General features: G+C 38.8%; 1 protein-coding gene across 1 annotated transcript in view; it reads left to right on the forward strand.

Annotated features, from left to right (window-relative positions):
- Frk (fyn related Src family tyrosine kinase) overlaps nt 1–12,618 on the forward strand; it is a 96,953-nt gene extending 84,335 nt beyond the window's left edge. Inside the window, exons 5-8 of the mRNA XM_052164262.1 lie at nt 1,154–1,312; nt 6,720–6,901; nt 8,799–8,964; nt 9,357–12,618. Of these exons, the coding sequence (XP_052020222.1) occupies nt 1,154–1,312; nt 6,720–6,901; nt 8,799–8,964; nt 9,357–9,562 (713 nt within the window). The 3' untranslated portion in view covers nt 9,563–12,618. The remainder of the gene's footprint in view (nt 1–1,153; nt 1,313–6,719; nt 6,902–8,798; nt 8,965–9,356) is intronic.
- Nucleotides 12,619–17,887: the final 5,269 nt, after the last annotated feature.

A 17,887-nucleotide genomic window follows, 5' to 3' on the forward strand; every position in this document is an offset into this window, starting at 1 on the left:
TCAGCCAACCTGCTCAAGACGACCAAGAGAGCTAGTCGTATAGCTGCGATTGTTTTAAAATTCAACTTTGAGGCTGAAGGCTGAACTTGCCAGGCTTTGCAAGGGTAGACTGTTTCAGTACTTAGTATGAAATAACATCACATTGACAAACAAGTTTCAGTGCAAATGCAACCCTTACAGTATTGAAATGTATCTATGTCTGGGTTCCCATTTCAACCATGAAGTCCTTGTCGGGAGCAGATGATGAATGGAATGATATCCTGAGTGAATATCAAGATATGATCAATCACAGTAATACTTCTGGAACATTACAGACTAAAAATAAGAGACTTGAAAATTACTGTTGAAATGTAAACTCCAGGCATCTTTCCTTCTCCTTTTTATTTGATATTGACTCTTTGGTACATGGCATTTGAGTTAGAGTTCATTTAAAATTAGAGCATCATTTAAAGTCAATCTGTTAATGAGTTTTCAAAGGAGGCTTCAGAGCCTTAAACCTTTAGGGCTCTGATGGAGGAACTGGATGGATAATGTAGGAGAAAAGGTTGGGTACCAGTTTGACATTAAACATATAAACTGGTGAAACACACTGTTAGCTTTTGGAAATGTCCCTGAATATTTCTTAGTTGGTCTACACCCTATATTTCTCCAAAGTCAAGGAAAGAAATATGGCAAAGTCAGAGTTTTAAGGTGCTTTTCAGCTGTTCCTAGAATGGGCACCAAGGACAGGGCAGAAGTCAGTCCTCTCTTGATCCAAAACCAGTATGTCTGGCTGGAGTAATTAAGCATGCTTTGTCTGCCTGTGTTTGTGTTAATGGGCACTCTCTCTTTGTGTGAAGATGCCTGTCTCATGTCATCAATTACACTGTCACTATCCCTCTATCGTTTCATTTGTCATCCGTACCTGAATCCACTTGCTCTTCACCTATACGTCGTAGCACATAAACTGCATACCCCTGACACAATGGTGTATGTAGTAATTAGGTTGCCCTGGCCGGAGTGATTCCATTCTTTGATAACTCTGAAGATTTGTGGCACTGATGCTCTTAGATTATCGAGAGGCAGGAGGCAATCTTGGTGCTTCCCACCAGGCTGCTGAGGGGATAGAAATGCCTCAGCGACATAAAGTGATTTCCTCCTCTTCTTGTTTCAGGTTCAATGGATCCAAATGACTTCCTGAGGGAGGCCCAGATAATGAAGAGCCTTAGACACCCGAAGCTCATCCAGCTCTATGCTGTTTGCACTTTAGAAGATCCAATTTATATTATTACAGAGTTGATGAGACATGGAAGTCTGCAAGAATATCTCCAAAGTAAGCTGAAGGCTTAATAAAAGGAAGAAAAGGAGGAATTCAGTTTAGCTAGTCCCATAAATATCAATTTAGCAAGCCTCCTATAACCCAAAAGATGTTTAAAATGTGTGAATCTGTAAGAATGAATGTTGTAACATTGACCAGCTCAACTACTGTCTATTGGAATATGTCCTCTGTTCTCAAAAGAGCAAAAATATTTATGTAGTAGAAGATCTCATTGTGCACAATAGACCCATTGGCCCACCTAAATGTATTGTGGGAAATGGGTGAGTGTCTGTTTTGTATTTCCTTTGCCAGTTAATTGAACATTATTAGTCATGAAAAAATATTTTCTGTGGAGTACCCTTTATGGACCAGGAATAGTTTGGAGAAAGATTTTTAAAAAGTTATCTGATACTTTGTGTGTGTGTGTGTGTGTGTGTGTGTGTGTTATTCGAAGCTACTTTTATATCTAGGCAAAGACTAGACATAGAAGCTTTCAGGTCTAGCATAGACTAGAAAGCAGAACTATAGTACTGCTGTATTCCTGCATTTGATTCTGGCAGTCACAGTAAGGGCACTGCAATATTTCTCATGAATGAATAATTCAAAAAATAATAAGCACTGAAATAAGATGCTCAAAATTGAGATAAAGTGCCAGCATAATAATCCGTGCTTGAAAAATAGAGACTTCCTCTGATTTTTGCAGTATCAGGGCAAGACTGATAGAATTGTGAGCAGGTGAGAATAGTGGGGGGAAGAATTCAGGAGGAGGAGGAGGAGGAGAGCATCTTCTGCTTTTGAGGGGGACTTGTGAATCTGGTAATTCTAAATTTCAAAACAAGAAAGACAAAGGTGTGTCCTATATCGTGCTGTGAAAACCTGAAGGATCCTTAGCTCCCTGCCTGTGCTCACCAAATTGAGCAGTCTCAGAACAGTGACCCACCACAGAAGAATTAACTCCAGCCACTGACACTTCCTGCCCATGTGTTTCTGTCATATCTAATAAAGTACTTAGCAAATGTCTATAACAGCTATACTAGGTGGAATTATGAGCTCCCTATATTTTGGCCTATCATGAACATAGAATTAATTGATTTTCTCTAACTCGTTTTTGGTTTTTTTCAGTCTGTGATTCCCATCTTCAGATTTCTCAACTGATAGTTCTTCCAACTAAGATGCCCTCCTAGTGTAATTCATTGTCTTGTTAATTTCATATAGTCACAGTGTTTTCTCCCATTCTCTTTGATTTTCAATATTTACAATTGTTATTTCTAAATCATTGTCCTGAGTATCATCTAAATTGTTTTCCCAGGGAAGATTAGTACTGTGATAATACTAATTTTTGGAGAAAATGTATTATTAATTTCCCATATTATATTTTTGTAAAAGGACCCAGGCATCTGGAGTTAGGTTGTTGCTAGTGACTTTTGGTATTCTTTCCACTTGTTTAGAGTGGCTGTTTAGATCTTTGCTGCTACCCAAACTTGTCTGATTATGGGCCAGCTGAATGGGGTTCAAGATTCAGCCCCGTGGCCACTCATGTGTTAATGTACACATGAGGTATCTGAAGTACTCTGAGCTTAGCTACATAGGGTTAGGTGCAGCTTCTGATGACAGCAATGGACCTTCCAGAGAGTTAGCAGGTGCTTGCTGCAGATACTCAGAAGTCAGTGGAAGGCTGTACCATTGTGCAGCTGGTCCTTGGGTGGCAGAGGCTAAGGTCACAGCAGGAGTGGGTAGTGCTACTTGTGGGAGGAATGTAAGTTTTGTGGGGTTCTCAAGTGGTTTTACGTCAACTTGACAAGCTAAAGTCATCTGAGAGGAGGGAGCCTCAATTTAGAAAATGCCTTTATAACATGAGGCTGTAGGTCCTGGGGTCTACAGGTCTATAAGGTTGAGCCAGCCACGAGGAACAAACCAGTAAGCAGTGTCCCACCATGACCTGTGCATCAGCTCCTGCCTTCAGGTTTCTGCCCTGCTTGAGTTCCCACCCCTACTGCTTTTGACAATGTACCGTTATACAGAACTGTGAATGAAATAAAACTCTTTCCTCTCCAAGTTGCCTTTAGTCATGGTGCTTCCTCACAGCAATAGTGAACCTAATAAAGACAGTCAGGAATGTGATTTACTAGGCTTTGTAGCTCAGGCATCATGGTTCATGGCTAAGGTATTATCATTTGTCCAAATCATCTCACAGTTCTAACAGGGATGAATCTATCACCAAACCAACTCAAGTTGTTGGCAGAAACTGGCTCATCCTGGTCTGTTAAGCTGAGGAAGTCAGTTCTTTGCTGAGTTTTGGCAAGAGTTTGTCCTGTGCTCCCCATCACACAGAATGGCTCGTAACTGCCCAGTGGTGTGAGCCGGTGAGAAAGCAAGAGAGCAGTAAGCATCAGTAAGATGGAGGTACAGGCTTTTGCGACTTTAATTTTGGAAATGTTGTACCTTCAGTTTTTCCATATGCTATGAGCCAAATGTGTGTAACTGGGTCCATCCCAGCTCGAGGTAAGAAGGTGATGACTAGGAGACAAGGATCAGTGGAGGCCATTCGAGAACAACATGGTGAGCCATCAGCACCTCCTCTTATCTATACCTTTCTTTCCTTAGTGAGTGGATTTGGTATCAAAAGGCAGGCTGTTGTAGCCACCAGAGCACTTACATGTTGTCATTGTGCTTCATGCTCAGCCTTATTTAATCATCACGATAACATCTTTTTGTTCAAATGCGTAGTTAGTGCTAGAGACTATAGCATACAATTTAAAGCATTTGTGACTTCGCACACTAAATTGTCCTTTAGGTGCCTTTCGCTGAGAGGTGACCTGAGGAATTACACTTTTCCTACTGGTCTTCACATTATGAAATGTATTCCTGTTGCTTCAGAGTTGAGGGATATTTAAGGGCCTGGACTGAAGATTCTATTGATTCCTCCTCACACATCCTGTTGCTCTAAGCTAGCAAAATGGCTAGCTTAAATGTGATTTTCTGTGTGTGCCCTGGACAAAAAGAAATAGGGAACTAAATGACTGGTGAACCATCAGTCATGATCTAATGGTTCTTGTTTCATGAAACTATACATGTGTGTATGTGTGTGCATACATGTGTACACACACGTACACACATATGTATATATATTACACAAATGCTCATGATATTTAACTCTTTCCAATTTATTTCTTTATTCATTTTCATTTGTATTGGAAAATTACTACATTACTACAAATGCAGAAGGTATAAATGATATACAGTAACAGCATGTAACTGTAATATGAGTAAGTAAGAAACTATGCAGTTATCTCCCAAATCCAGAACCTGAATACAGCAGGCATCCCAGAAGCGTCTGAATACTCTAGCACTCATAATCCTTGCTGTCTGCATTTCCCAGTAATTATTTTCTCTTAACCTTCCCATGCCCTTTTAGTCTCCTTATTTTCTCCCTAGTTCTGAAGATTGAACTCCAACTCCTGCTAGACAGGAGCTTTGGCACTGAACTCAACAGTAGGTCTATTCTCCCCTTCTTTCAGTTGAGAATTTTAGTATTTTCTGCTTCATTTGACTGTCTCCACACCCTCCTCACTCACATGCCATCATCCCTATGCTGGACCATCTCTAGTAGAACTGTCCTTTCTGCTACCCGGCTCATCAGTGACTTCTCATGACTTCAGCTAGCAAATGCCTTTTAGCTTTTATCTTGCTGAGTCCGTGTATCAATTTTGACTGTGATGGTAACTTGCTCATAAAACCCTTGACTTGTCACGGCACCTTCCACTTTCGTGATTCTAGCTCATCCTTTCCAGGTTTCTTACAGGTTTACTCTTCTCTGCCAAGACTAAATGTTGGTGCGCTCGTGAATGTGTTTCATTCTAGATACCTAACACACTTGTTCCTGCTCATTCACATAACCATAAAATTTATATGCTTAGCTGAAACTGTGAGCTCCAAATGCACAGGCTTCTCTTCTTTCTACCAGTTCTACATAGGCAATTCATATATATCACTAGGCAATTAAAATTGCCTCACTTTTGCACAGGTGCAATGATAATACTAGCATCTAGGATCTATTGGGCTCTTCTCGGGTACCTGACATTGTGTTAAGGGCTTTAAATGTGTTAATTCATTTGAAGTTCTACTTTAACAATGGATACTCTGAGTTAATTACTGTTATCACTATGTAGATGAAGACACTCATGGCTGTTAATCATATTGCTCAAAGTCACAAAGCAATATGAAGAATAGACTTGATCTCAAGTCTGATACTCTGATGTCATTTCAATCTTCCTAACTCCTGTGCTGTAGCTTCCTCTGATGTCAGGGCTTGTGTCTAAGCCTAATGACCACAAATCCAGTTGACTATATAAAATAGTATTTGATTTAGGCAGTCAAGGAGAACAGGAGTTTACACTTTTGTAAAATAACCCCTGTGCTCTAGATATCTGAAGATACTTGCCAACAGTATGGAAGTTTAACCTGAAGATGGCATGAAACTTCAGAGTTTCCAAAGGTAGTCCTGTCTGCTTGTAGTAATGATCAAGCCTATAACACTATGTAATACCTATATTTCTGTATTTCTACAGAAATTTTCTATACCTAGCTATATAGAATTAGCAGTAGGTTAAATTCTGTCCATTTAAGATGTGTCTGTATCTGGAGAGATGTTCTGAGAATAGCAAGCCAAGAGGAAAATTAAAAATGCATTATGTATGTGGCTGTAAATGAAGTATATACATTTTATGTGTTATATCCTTAAAATTTGTCCATGACTTCATTTTAAAGAAAAATCTGATGAAAGAATGAAAATATTTCTTTACTTTAGCCAGATTGTATGCTCTCTTTCCGACCCTCTCTCTGTCTTCTCTCTCTCTCTCTCTCTCTCTCTCTCTCTCTCTCTCTCTCTCTCTCTCTGTGTGTGTGTGTGTGTGTTTGTGCACGCATGCACACATGCATGCACATGTATGGGTTAGAGGTCAATATTGAGTGCTTTCCTCCATAACTTCCTGTTTATGATCAGAGTAACTGGGTCTGGAGCTCACCGACTGATGAGACTGACTATGAAGCTCAAGGGTCTTCCAGTCTCTGCCACCACAGCATTGGCGTTACAGGCATGTACCATCATGACTAGATTTTTTTTTCTTATAACAGTACTGAGGATCTAAAATTGAGGTTTCCACTGAGTCATCTCCCTATGTTGGAAATGCTTTAAAGAAAGGCAGAAGCCCCAAACTGACAGTTTCCATGAAGAGGCAAATCAATAGTGTGAGATTCCGAAAATTTACAGATTAGCATGTGTGTTGGGATCATGAGATGCTTTTGCTGTATTCTTTGTAGATTGATGTCATAGCATATGTGATGGATTTATCAGATTTCTCACAATTTACGCTCAGTATTTTCCAAAATAATCTTCCAGTTTCTCTCTCTCTTTCTATTTTAGATGATGGTGGGTCAAAAATCCATTTGATTCATCAGGTAGACATGGCGGCACAGGTGGCTTCCGGAATGGCCTATCTGGAGTCTCAGAACTATATTCACAGAGATCTGGCTGCAAGAAATGTCCTTGTTGGTGAACATAATGTCTACAAAGTAGCAGATTTTGGACTTGCAAGAGTTTTTAAGGTAGTTTTGGTTTTGTTTTAATTAGTTCTTATAGTAGGTTAAATGGCAAAAAGGTTAATATAGTGATAAGTTCATGATTATTATTTAAAACTATTTCTTTGCTAGGCTCGGTACTAAAGTCTTAGGATCCCAACACTCAAGAGGGTGAGGCAAGAGGATTTTGGGTTTGAGGTCAGCTTGAACCTCAGTGAGACTCTTGTCTCCAAATAATAATTGCAACAAGAGTAACAAAACAACACACATACAAGAAACAAATAAAACTGTCATGTTGTCAATCTATGGTCTACTGATATAGACAAGTTATGTAGGACCTTACAGACAGTGTGCCTTTCTATTTCTATAGAATGGGGCAACCAAGGAAAAATGGTGATCATGCCACTAAATAAATATGTAATTAAAATTGTAGTTGATTTTGTGGCCTACTTATCAGATGCTACCAGCATCACTGATCTGCTTTCTCACATTCCTCTTCCAGAAAGCAATAGATTGTATCTAGGTTTGCTCACTTGACAACAGGCTAAGGCCATGCTACCATGATTCTGCCACAATCATCAGCTTTTATGTATGTGGGCATGTCAGTGTTTTATGTATGTGTGTGTGCATGTGTGCTTTTGTCTGTGTGAGACCATGTATAGGCCAGAAGTTGATCCTGAGATGTCTTCTTCAATCATTTCTACACCTTGATAAAATGATAAACTGTTTCTTTGAGGATTTCATATAATATATGTTGATCATATTCATCCTCTCCCCTTAACATCTCTCAGATCTAGTTCTCACCTCTCTATCCATCCAACGTTCCACGCCCCGCCATCTGTCCTGAGACCAACTACACTTGCTATAGGGTAAATTTCTCACTGAACCTTTAGTTATCATTTTGGCTAGACTGGCTGGCCAGCATGTCTCTAGGATCCACCTGTCTCTTCATCCTTAGCCCTGTGTTATACACGTGTACCTTATTACCTGGTTTTTATGTGGGTGCTGGTGACCTGAACTTACATTCTCAGGATTGCTTGAAAAGCATGTTGTTCACTGAGCCATCTCTCCAAAGCTAAACTACTGTGTTTTAATTTATCTGTATTTACCCTTACCCTGTTTTGTAGCATCAATTGAAAGAGACTAATAATTAGTCATATGAGGTGTTTAAATCTGGACTTAAGTTTAGATTTCTATATCGTTCACTAAAAATATGAATGTAGAACACAACAAGTTTCCATATCATCTTTCCTGCTTTTTTTTTTTTAGAAATTAATTAAAAAGTCACCATGTTGATAAACGAATTTAAATCATTTAGATAGCACTTTTTGGTATTTGCAAGTGCTTTAGATGATAATGCCAACTTTTCTAAAAAGGGTTTTATTTATTTTTATTCATGTATATGTGCTTTTCTCCTGCATTTATGTCTGTGCATTTATGTCACTGCAGAAGCCAGAAGGTACCAAATCCCCTGGGGCTGGAGATATAGATGGTTGTGTGCTACCATTTGGGTGCTGGGAACCAAACTTGTGTTCTTATCAAGAACAACAAATGCTCTTAACTACTGAACTTTCTCTCTAGCCTTAATAGCAGTTCATAGCTCTTCATGACTAAGAGCAAATAAAACCAGATATCCTTTGCCTCTCTTGCTCTTTCTTCTTCTTCAGTTTGTAAAGGACCAAATGGTCACAATTTCTCCTGCATCCAATAGGACGATCCTCCTCAGGCTCTCATCTTGCTACTGACCTTTCACCGATTTTTCTAGTTTTATATCTTGGGTTCAGAATATTTGATATTATAATGCAAATTGACCTAAGCCCATATTGAATATTTGCCTCTACATTTTCATGTGACACAGGTTACAAATAAATGAGGGCAGCCCAACAAATCACTGACTTGGCTTGAATCCTTGATGCATTAACAGGTGGATAATGAAGACATCTATGAATCTAAACATGAAATAAAGCTGCCAGTGAAGTGGACTGCACCCGAAGCCATTCGTACCAATAAATTCAGCATTAAGTCTGATGTGTGGTCTTTTGGAATCCTGCTCTATGAAATCATTACTTACGGCAAAATGCCTTACAGTGGTGAGTCATTAATTCAGAATTGGGCCTTTCTGTTGCAGGTCACTTGCTTAGATGTGACTTTAACTGCTTTGCATAGACTTAGAGGGCAGAGTTATGAGGTTGGCCATACCATGTACCTGGAGGAACCTGATAGATAAAATTTGATGATGATAATTTGCATTAATGAAGTGGTTTATTACTTTTTCCTTTGCTCTTGAATTGCAGTCTTACAGATATGACTTGCTGCCGGTTTTAGTTTAATGTCTACAGCCTGGGAAATGGAAGGGGGGGTCTCATGATGGGCTTCATCAAAGGAAAAAAAAATTCCTTTATAGCCCAGAGTTCAGTGTCAACTATAAATTGAAGACTCTGATTGTCCACTTTTTTTTTTGGTTCTATTCTATATGTCTTAGGTATGACAGGTGCTCAAGTAATTCAGATGTTGAGTCAAAACTACAGACTACCACAGCCAACTAATTGCCCACAGCAATTCTACAGCATCATGCTGGAGTGCTGGAATGCTGAGCCTAAGCAAAGGCCGACATTTGAGACCCTGCATTGGAAACTTGAAGACTACTTTGAAACAGACTATTCAGATACAAATAACTTCATAAACTAAACAGCAGGGAAAAAGAAGAAATATAATGAAGATGTGAAAACGTGGGACTCATCAGTCCAGAAATACTATCTACTCAACCAACTGTGAAATCAGCTTATTTTGACATATTCAGGTGGTAGGATGAACGCAACCATGCATTCCATATCAAAAGGATAATCTGTGTATTTTATTGACTAGGAAACACTGCAGGACAGTATAAGATGATGTGTCATTTTTCCTTACTGCCTGGTAAAATCAATCACACTAAATGAAGTTTTTTTGTTTTTTTTTTTCCTTTTGAGAACTCCTCGCATTTCTATTTATTGTTTGAAATGCCGATCAAGAGAATCAACAGATGACAGTGTTTACTCAGTTACTGTTGTGGCATTTTCCTGTTTACTGATTAGACTAGTTATTCATTATTCCTCAAATTGCTGAATCCCATCAGGCTGTTATTATGAAGGAATTTGATTGCTTTGCCGCACAGCAGGACCTGTGCTTTGAGATATTTTTTTTCTCTCTTTTAAAATATCCTGTAACTACAATGATGGCAAAGCCATGTTAAATGACTTGATTGTACTTGAAGTAATTGCACATACTTTTCCTATGCATAAGAAAATGAAGCAGCTGTTGAGAAAAAGAATTAAAATCTTTCTCATTTTGTAGAAGGAAATGACGGAGTTTGCTCTATACCTCAGTATGTGTCATTGGAGAATCATCTGCATTAGTTTTAATCTCTTAATGTCAGGAATCAGGTTGCAAAGCCAATGAATTGTTTTGTATGGGAATATAAGGGAACTACCACATTGCTTACCAGGTCTGAGAAATAGATATTAAAGTGACTTAGGGAAGCTAGCAGAGAGGCGGAGGATTGCTGCAGATTCCTAAGTAATAATAAAAAGTTCCTTTGGCACACAGGCCCATTTTAAATTGGCTGCAAGACAGGCTAATCCGTGTGGTAGCTCTTGAGGCTAGGAATAATGTCCGAACATAGTTATGAACTGTAGCTTTTGTCTGTTAAGTCTGGATGCTTTTTAGTATCTTAATTTTTTTTCTAACATTGGTAAGAACTTCCCTGTTTTCTTAGGCAATGAGTGTATCAAATGTTCTGCCTCATTGGATGGTTAGCAAGACTTCTCCCAAGTCAGTTCGATATATTCCAGGATCTTCTAATGTGCAGCGCTGAAAAACATTACAAAATGAAACAGAGTATATCCAGTTTATTTTTCATCCTTCTTTAAGAGAGAGGGGAATATCTAGATGGTCACAAGGATCCATTGGGAATTAAAAAACATGTCGATTCTTTCTACTAGGAACTAGGAGAGACGGCATCAGGGACTATCCATTAGCAGTTTGGTGATGTCACTACCCTAGCTGCATTTCTGTTGCCATCATAGAAATCCTGACAAAAAGCAATTTAGAGGAGACAAGGTTTATTTTAGCTTACAATTCTGGGTAATTGCAGCACAGCAGGAAGTCATGTGACAAGAGCTTGAAGCTGATGACATCACATCCGCAGTCTACAAGGAGAGAAACCTAACTACAGGCACTCAGGGCTTGCTTGTTTGTTTACTTGTGCTCCATCCCATATCTACACTCTTCAAAAGTTTGGGACACCTGTGCCTAGAAAATAGTGTGTCACACAATGGGCTGAATCTTCCAGAATCAATTAACTTAATTAAGACAATTCTCTACAGACATGCCCACAGGCCAATCTAATATAAAGAATCAGCGTCAATTTATTTCAACTCTCTTTCTTGGTGATTCTAGGTGCTGACAAATTGTCAATTATAGCTAGCCATTAGACCACTTAACCTATCAATCTTTTCCATCTACCACAAGCATTGTCTGGGTTCCACTGATCACGGGTGGCCACCAGTGGTAAGTTGTAGTGGATAGCCCTGGGCTTGTATTTTGATGCTAATCCCACTCCTCAGAGGGGCTGCAGATGAGGAGTTGCCTTTTGAAACTTCTCCCCACCTTTTCAAATAAAGGCTTGAGCCAATGATTGGGCAGGAGGAAGGGGGAGGAGCTGAGAGTTGAGGGGAGGAGCCATGGGGATCAACAGGTAGGATAGTTGCTCTGAGGGAACTATGGAGAGGCTGCAGAGAGAGAAGCTCATGGCCTGGAGAAACTGCAAGTTATATGGGATAATATAGGTGGAAATAGAGTAGTGTAGTGATAGATCTGCCCAATCTAGGTTTATAGTTCGTTTTGTTACTGATTGAGTTGAGATTTCTTTTACCAGGGAATTGGGTTGGAAACAAAGTAGCAACAGTAAGTGAGGCTCCTTGTTCTCTTATATTCAAGAAGACAAAATGGGCAACTTCATTCAGGCATTGTTCCAAGCTTCTTAAACACACACACACACACACACACACACACACACCATACCCATTTGGGGGAGGGGAAAGCAGGTGGCAAACGGTCCTGTGGCCATTGGAAAATGATCAGCACAGCGAATGTGAATGCTAAGTGTTGATTGGTTTGGAAGAAGGTCTGCACTGAAGCTGGGGATATGAACTTCTCCAAGTCAAGTTGTTTATTCAAATAAAATTAAAGATTAGTTGCTGGTTAGGTGTCCATTATCAGAACTATTTAAGGTGAACTAACTGTTGGAATCAATCTATGTACATGTATGCATTCATTTATCATCTCAAACATTTCTGAAGACTTTAATCTGGATCATGTGTAAAGACTTTATAGACTTGCTCAAAGAAGGAAAAGCATTTGTAAAATAAGATCACCATTAATATTTTAATTATTTGACAGAGCATGGAGTAGCTTCAATTGTTTATTTCAGATTATTTGGTCTAATGTAACCAAGGAGAAGACATTCAACAACTAGTTGGTTAAAATGAAATTTAAAAATTAAAAGGACTCCTTTTCCTGAGCTCATTTCTTAAGAACAGATTCTTCTTGGGGAATATGTAGAAATAAGAGATAATACTCCCATTTCATTGTGCAAATTCAAATGCTATGTACTTTTATGTGGTAGATGATAATAATAAATTTGTAGCAAGATCTGGTTTTGAAATATAAAATGGTTATCCGTTCCTGCTTTAATATCACCTGAAACTTATTTAACTCACTGTGTTTGATTCTTGGAGACATTTATGTTCAAGGCTCTGTCAAAGCAATCTATTATTCTTGTTTTTACCCTGATGGATCATGGGGGGAAATAATGGATTCAGTTATGAGAAGCAGTAATAGATTTTTTTAAACTGACATAAATTTTTCTTCCTGTATAGAATAAAAGGATCAGGAAAGAGATAGGCTGAATTTCCTACAATGAGCCTGCTTTTGTTGAAGTTACCTCCCATAAATTGTAGCCAAGCACTTTTCGTGTAATGTTTTATTTATGTAATTCAGTTATTTGGAGATGGTAGTGAGGGATATGAGTACATCATTTTATGTGGTATTTCAAATCATTTTTGACAAAAACCTTAAGAAGTTTTGTGATAGGAAAATTCAAAATTCCATTAAGTCTCCTTTTAAGAACATAAGGAATGAAATAGGTTTAAATTACCCAAGGTCAAGGAGTCACAGAGTGGAGTTGAAGCAGTTGTGTAGAGCTGAATATTTTGCCATCAGACACAAAGTCAAGTCCACAGTGATCAGGAATGGACAACTATGCTATATGAACAGGTAGCCTGAAAGCACACCAATGAAGAAGGCTGTAGGGAGATACTACTTCACTCACAACTACAACTCATGTTTCTGTACAATAGCCATGTGTATCTAGGGTACCATGAGAAACACCAACTATTTTGACTAGTTGTCTGAAGAAAAAAAAAAACATCTTAGGAAACTTCCTCTATAGCTTCGATACAATTTCAAAGAGGAAGGAAGACCCAGATAGCACTATGTGGTGTGTCAAGCATTGCTGCACCTGCCATCATGTTCTTCTTGGTATAGTTGGGTCTATAGTTGACCCATAAAGCATTTGGGTCAAAATGCTGTCTTGCTGGTGGGATGTTTATGGTGACATTTTTGGACTGTTTGTAGGAGTGCACTGGATATGAACTGGCCTTGTAATGAATTAATTAGCACCGTACTCAATTGCATCACCATCTCTCACCACGGTTAAAGTAAATAGGATTTCTATACCAAGAATGGTCACAGGCCAGTGGACTTATCTGAAAATGGTTGATGCTTTTATTTCCTGGCACCACGAAGGGGAAGCTTTGGCTGTAATCATCAGCATGATGCAAAAACTCAGTGTTATAAGAAAACAAAGCTGGGAAAGTTGGCAGAGAATACCTATACATATTTTAAACCCTTGACCACAGCAATGTTTTGATGTTTACAGTACCATTCTTCCGTGGTAAGTTGCCCAACTAAACTCTTTCTGAGCTTTATCTTTCCTTTCCCTTTATTTATTTATATATTCTGACAGTGTTTCTCATGTAGATCAGGCTAGCTATATTTAGTCCTCAAATTATCCTGCTTCTATATCTTGAGTACATGGTATACATGCATCACCAAACCCAGAGGACCTTTTTCTCCTTAAAGAGTGTTTTTTGATATCTCTAATTTACTTATTTCATTAAGAAATAAAGTAGAGAATGAAAATAGAAGATATTATTTAACCATGATGAAGAATGACATTATGCAAGAATGACACATTGCAGAAACATGGATGGAATTGCATGATACCACGTCCAATACTGTCCAATAAGACAGTATCATGCTTTCTTTCATTATATAGAAACTTAAGGATGAGCTGAATGTAGAAGAGAGACTATTAGAAATGGGAAAGAAGGAAGACAGGTAGGTAGATCTCTGTGAGTTCAAGACCAATTCCAGGACAACCAGGGCTTTGTGGAAAGCTTAACAAACCAAAAATCCCATCCAAACACAAACTCTCTCCCAAACTCCTTCAAAAACAAACAAACAAACAAACAAACAAACAAACAAACAAACAGAAAAACCCCACAAACCAAACCAAATAATCCAGGATCTGTGATGTTGACTTTGCCAAATGTATACTGCGTGCCAGGGTGATAGGGAAACCACCACCTATGTGGCCACTTGCTTTCGTGAGTTTTGAGGGCTTTGCTGTATCTCACATCAGTAGTTACACCCTTAGGATTGGAAGATGTCTACCCTACCTTTGTTCCCATTTTCCAGTTGCATTCATATGGCTCTCTGCACATACAAGAAAAGCTTTGCTATCTCATTGTGAGTCAAGAACTAAGCTTTGGCGACATTCAGTGAGCAACACAAGAATCTGTCATGATATTACATTAAAACTTCAAGTGATGCCAACTTGTCTACTGCCATATATACACACCAATTGCTTTCTTTCTTCTTTGCTTGTTTATGAGTGTGTGCATGTGCACCTGTGTGTATGCCTCTGTGTGTGTGTGTGTGTGTGTGTGTTATGTGTGAATTTGGATGCTGGGCTGTGTGTGCATCTGTGGAGGACAGAAGTTGACTGTAGATGCCTTTCTTCATTACTTTCTTATTTTGAGATGGCATCTCTCACTGAACTTTGAGCTCACTGTTTTGGTTATACTGATTAGCCAGAAAATCACAGTGATTCCCCTGTATTTGCCTTCCTGCTTTGGGGCTTTTTGACTCCTATTAAGAGTGCCCATGTTTTTACATGGGTGCTGGAGATGGAGCTTAGTTCCTTCCATTTGTGCAGCAAGCCCTTTATCCACTGAGCATCTCTCGGACTCCTATCATCAATTGCTTTCTCATCAATTATTTTATTATTCATTCAACAAATATTTATTGATTGCCTTGAATAGCCAATAGTTGGTTAGATGCGTGGGTAAAACTGAACAGCAGTGACAATGTCCCTGCCATGGAGTCAGAATGGGATAAGTGAACCTCAGCTCACAAACCTGTATACACAATTTGCCTCTGGTTTTCTTTCTAAGAATTAAATTGTGACCTGTAATTGAACGTGCAGTACCCACTTCCCCGATATCCATCTAAATCCAATATCCATATCCACCTAAATCCAATATCCATCTAAAACCAATAAGGAAATGGGAATGGAGGTTACTTCTGAGTTCTTGATGTAAGGAAGTAGCTCAGGCAGTCATGGGGCCCTGAGCTACACTGTAGGAAAGCAGAATTGTGCTGTTCCTGCTGTCACTTCTAACCTCTGTTGATTAGGATCTGCAGTGCCCATTTCTGCAGTGTTCTGTCTGCTTCAAACTTGGGTTTCAGTGTTATTTTTAAAGAAGCCTTAGTTGATTCTGGATTTTCTCCCATAAGTTCTAAAGTGTTTGTGGTGTGTTAAAGCAGTAAAGGAGAGAGTCTTATGGCACTGGAGTTTATTTCCCTGACCATGTACTAACCTGCTTAGATATCTAACTCCCATTGGAAGAAATATTGACCTTGTCTCTTTCCCATCTAATGATGCATCTTTCTAAAAATGATGTCTTGTACCCGATCTCTCTTTCTAAATTTTACACAGCCCAGCATGGACTCCACAATATTACTGTTTGGGGAAACCTTCTGAAACCTTCCTTTTCCTCTGATGTCTCTTGGTGATAAAGGTGCCCCTGTACTCAAATGTGCCCCCAGAGGAGAATGGACCCAAGTTGGGACTAACCAGGCAATCCCTGTTCCAGTAATGGAGAACTGTATAAAAACTTCACATTTGCCCTTTTAACTTTTCAGAACAGGGCCCTGATGACAACCTATGAGTCCCTTTGACTCACCTTTTCCTTATGTCCTTGAGATCTTCAGTTTTTCAGGAAGTTTGGATTAGGTTGGGTACACTGAAAGACTGAAGGCCCCATCAAGGGCCTTAGCTTTAAACTCAAAGTCAAGATTTTGTTTTCTGTTTTCTTATTTTTCAACTATAATGATCTTCCTTCAGAGAGTAGTTTCCTTGTGAAGAGGGAACCTGAGAATGAAAGACAAAGCATAGGAAATATGTCAAATAACATTTTAAAGCAATTACCTGCCATGCACAGAACAGAAGAAAAAGGTATGCAGAAAGTAAGTAAGTACGGTTGTCCTGAGTGTGGCAAAGAAGCTATATGGAATGCTGTGGGACTATATAACACGATCCAGCAAGTAGACCTGAGGCTTGAGAGGAAATGCAGGAAATGGTGTTTCTCTATGATCTGAAGGAAGAGAAAAGGTCGGTGTATGTCAGGAGACAGCAGACATGGCAAACATAGGTTCTGCATAGGAAATTATGGTAAAGAACTGAAAGAAACTTAAGAGTCTTGCCACAGTGTGGGAGTGAGGAGGCTTGGACCCAAGTTAGGTGTAACCAGGGGAAGAGAAAGGGAGGAACCTGGTTATGGAAAGTATCAGATAAAACCAAGAAGGATGGGAATTTCAAATTGAGTGAACATATTAGAGACGTGGTTTTGAAATTAGAATTGAAGAGGTGGCCAATTTTATTGAACCCGAAGAGCTAGAGAACACAGAACTTTCCTATTAGTCTTCAGCACCCTGATATCCTGAGGAAGAATGTGTTCATCTGAGAAGAATGCTCAAAGTCTAACAGCCAGGGGCTAAAGCCAAGTGAGAGGGAAGAAGTTTGAGACCACATACATTGCACAGACAACTTTTCCTGCTACACAGGTGTGAAGAGATATAGATAGCAACTAACTGTGACTGCAGAATTCACAGGAAGGAATGCATGTGATTCTGAACATAGGAGACACTAGATTTGTTTGGCAGCTTAAGTAGGTTTACCTGAGGTAATATCAGCAAGTAAATGCTAAGTAGAATAGAGTAGGAACACTCTATTTCTCTAATGAGTCTGAAAGAATAACGTATCATTATCCTGGCCATTGAGTTTGAGTCGATTCTACCACATGGTTCTTTGTTCTTTTCTGGTAATTTAAACCTGGAATACAGTAAAGACCCGTATTGAACTGCTATACCTCTGAGTCCAGAATAACCATTTAGTTTGTTTTAAGGAAAGACTTATATTGCCGTGTCCTTACCTTTTTTCTAAGACTGATATAGTTCTTAACTTTGGAATAAGCAGATTGATTTTTTTTTTTAAAAAAAAGTTTCACCTAGCTTATAGAAGCTTTAAAAAAAGAAAAAAATTAAGTAATTCCAAGTGAAATATCTATTCATTTCCCTTGGCTATGGACGTCAGATCTAATTATTCAAAATGAAACAATATGGCTCATTGCAGATGAATTATGAAATCCATTTAAGGGTATGTTAAAATAGTGTCAAGGAGGTGATAGGAGATTTGAGATTTAATATCACAGGGGGACGACTTAAACTATCCAAAGAATAAAATTATAAGCAAAGAAAAAAAAGAAAAAGAGTAAAAAGAAAGGATGGTGAGTCTATCTTAAGAAAATCATCAAAATCTCCGGGAAAATGTTCCTTCCTTTATCTGGT

The sequence above is a fragment of the Apodemus sylvaticus genome, chromosome 19 (assembly GCF_947179515.1).
Source record: "Apodemus sylvaticus chromosome 19, mApoSyl1.1, whole genome shotgun sequence".
Taxonomy (NCBI): domain Eukaryota; kingdom Metazoa; phylum Chordata; class Mammalia; order Rodentia; family Muridae; genus Apodemus; species Apodemus sylvaticus.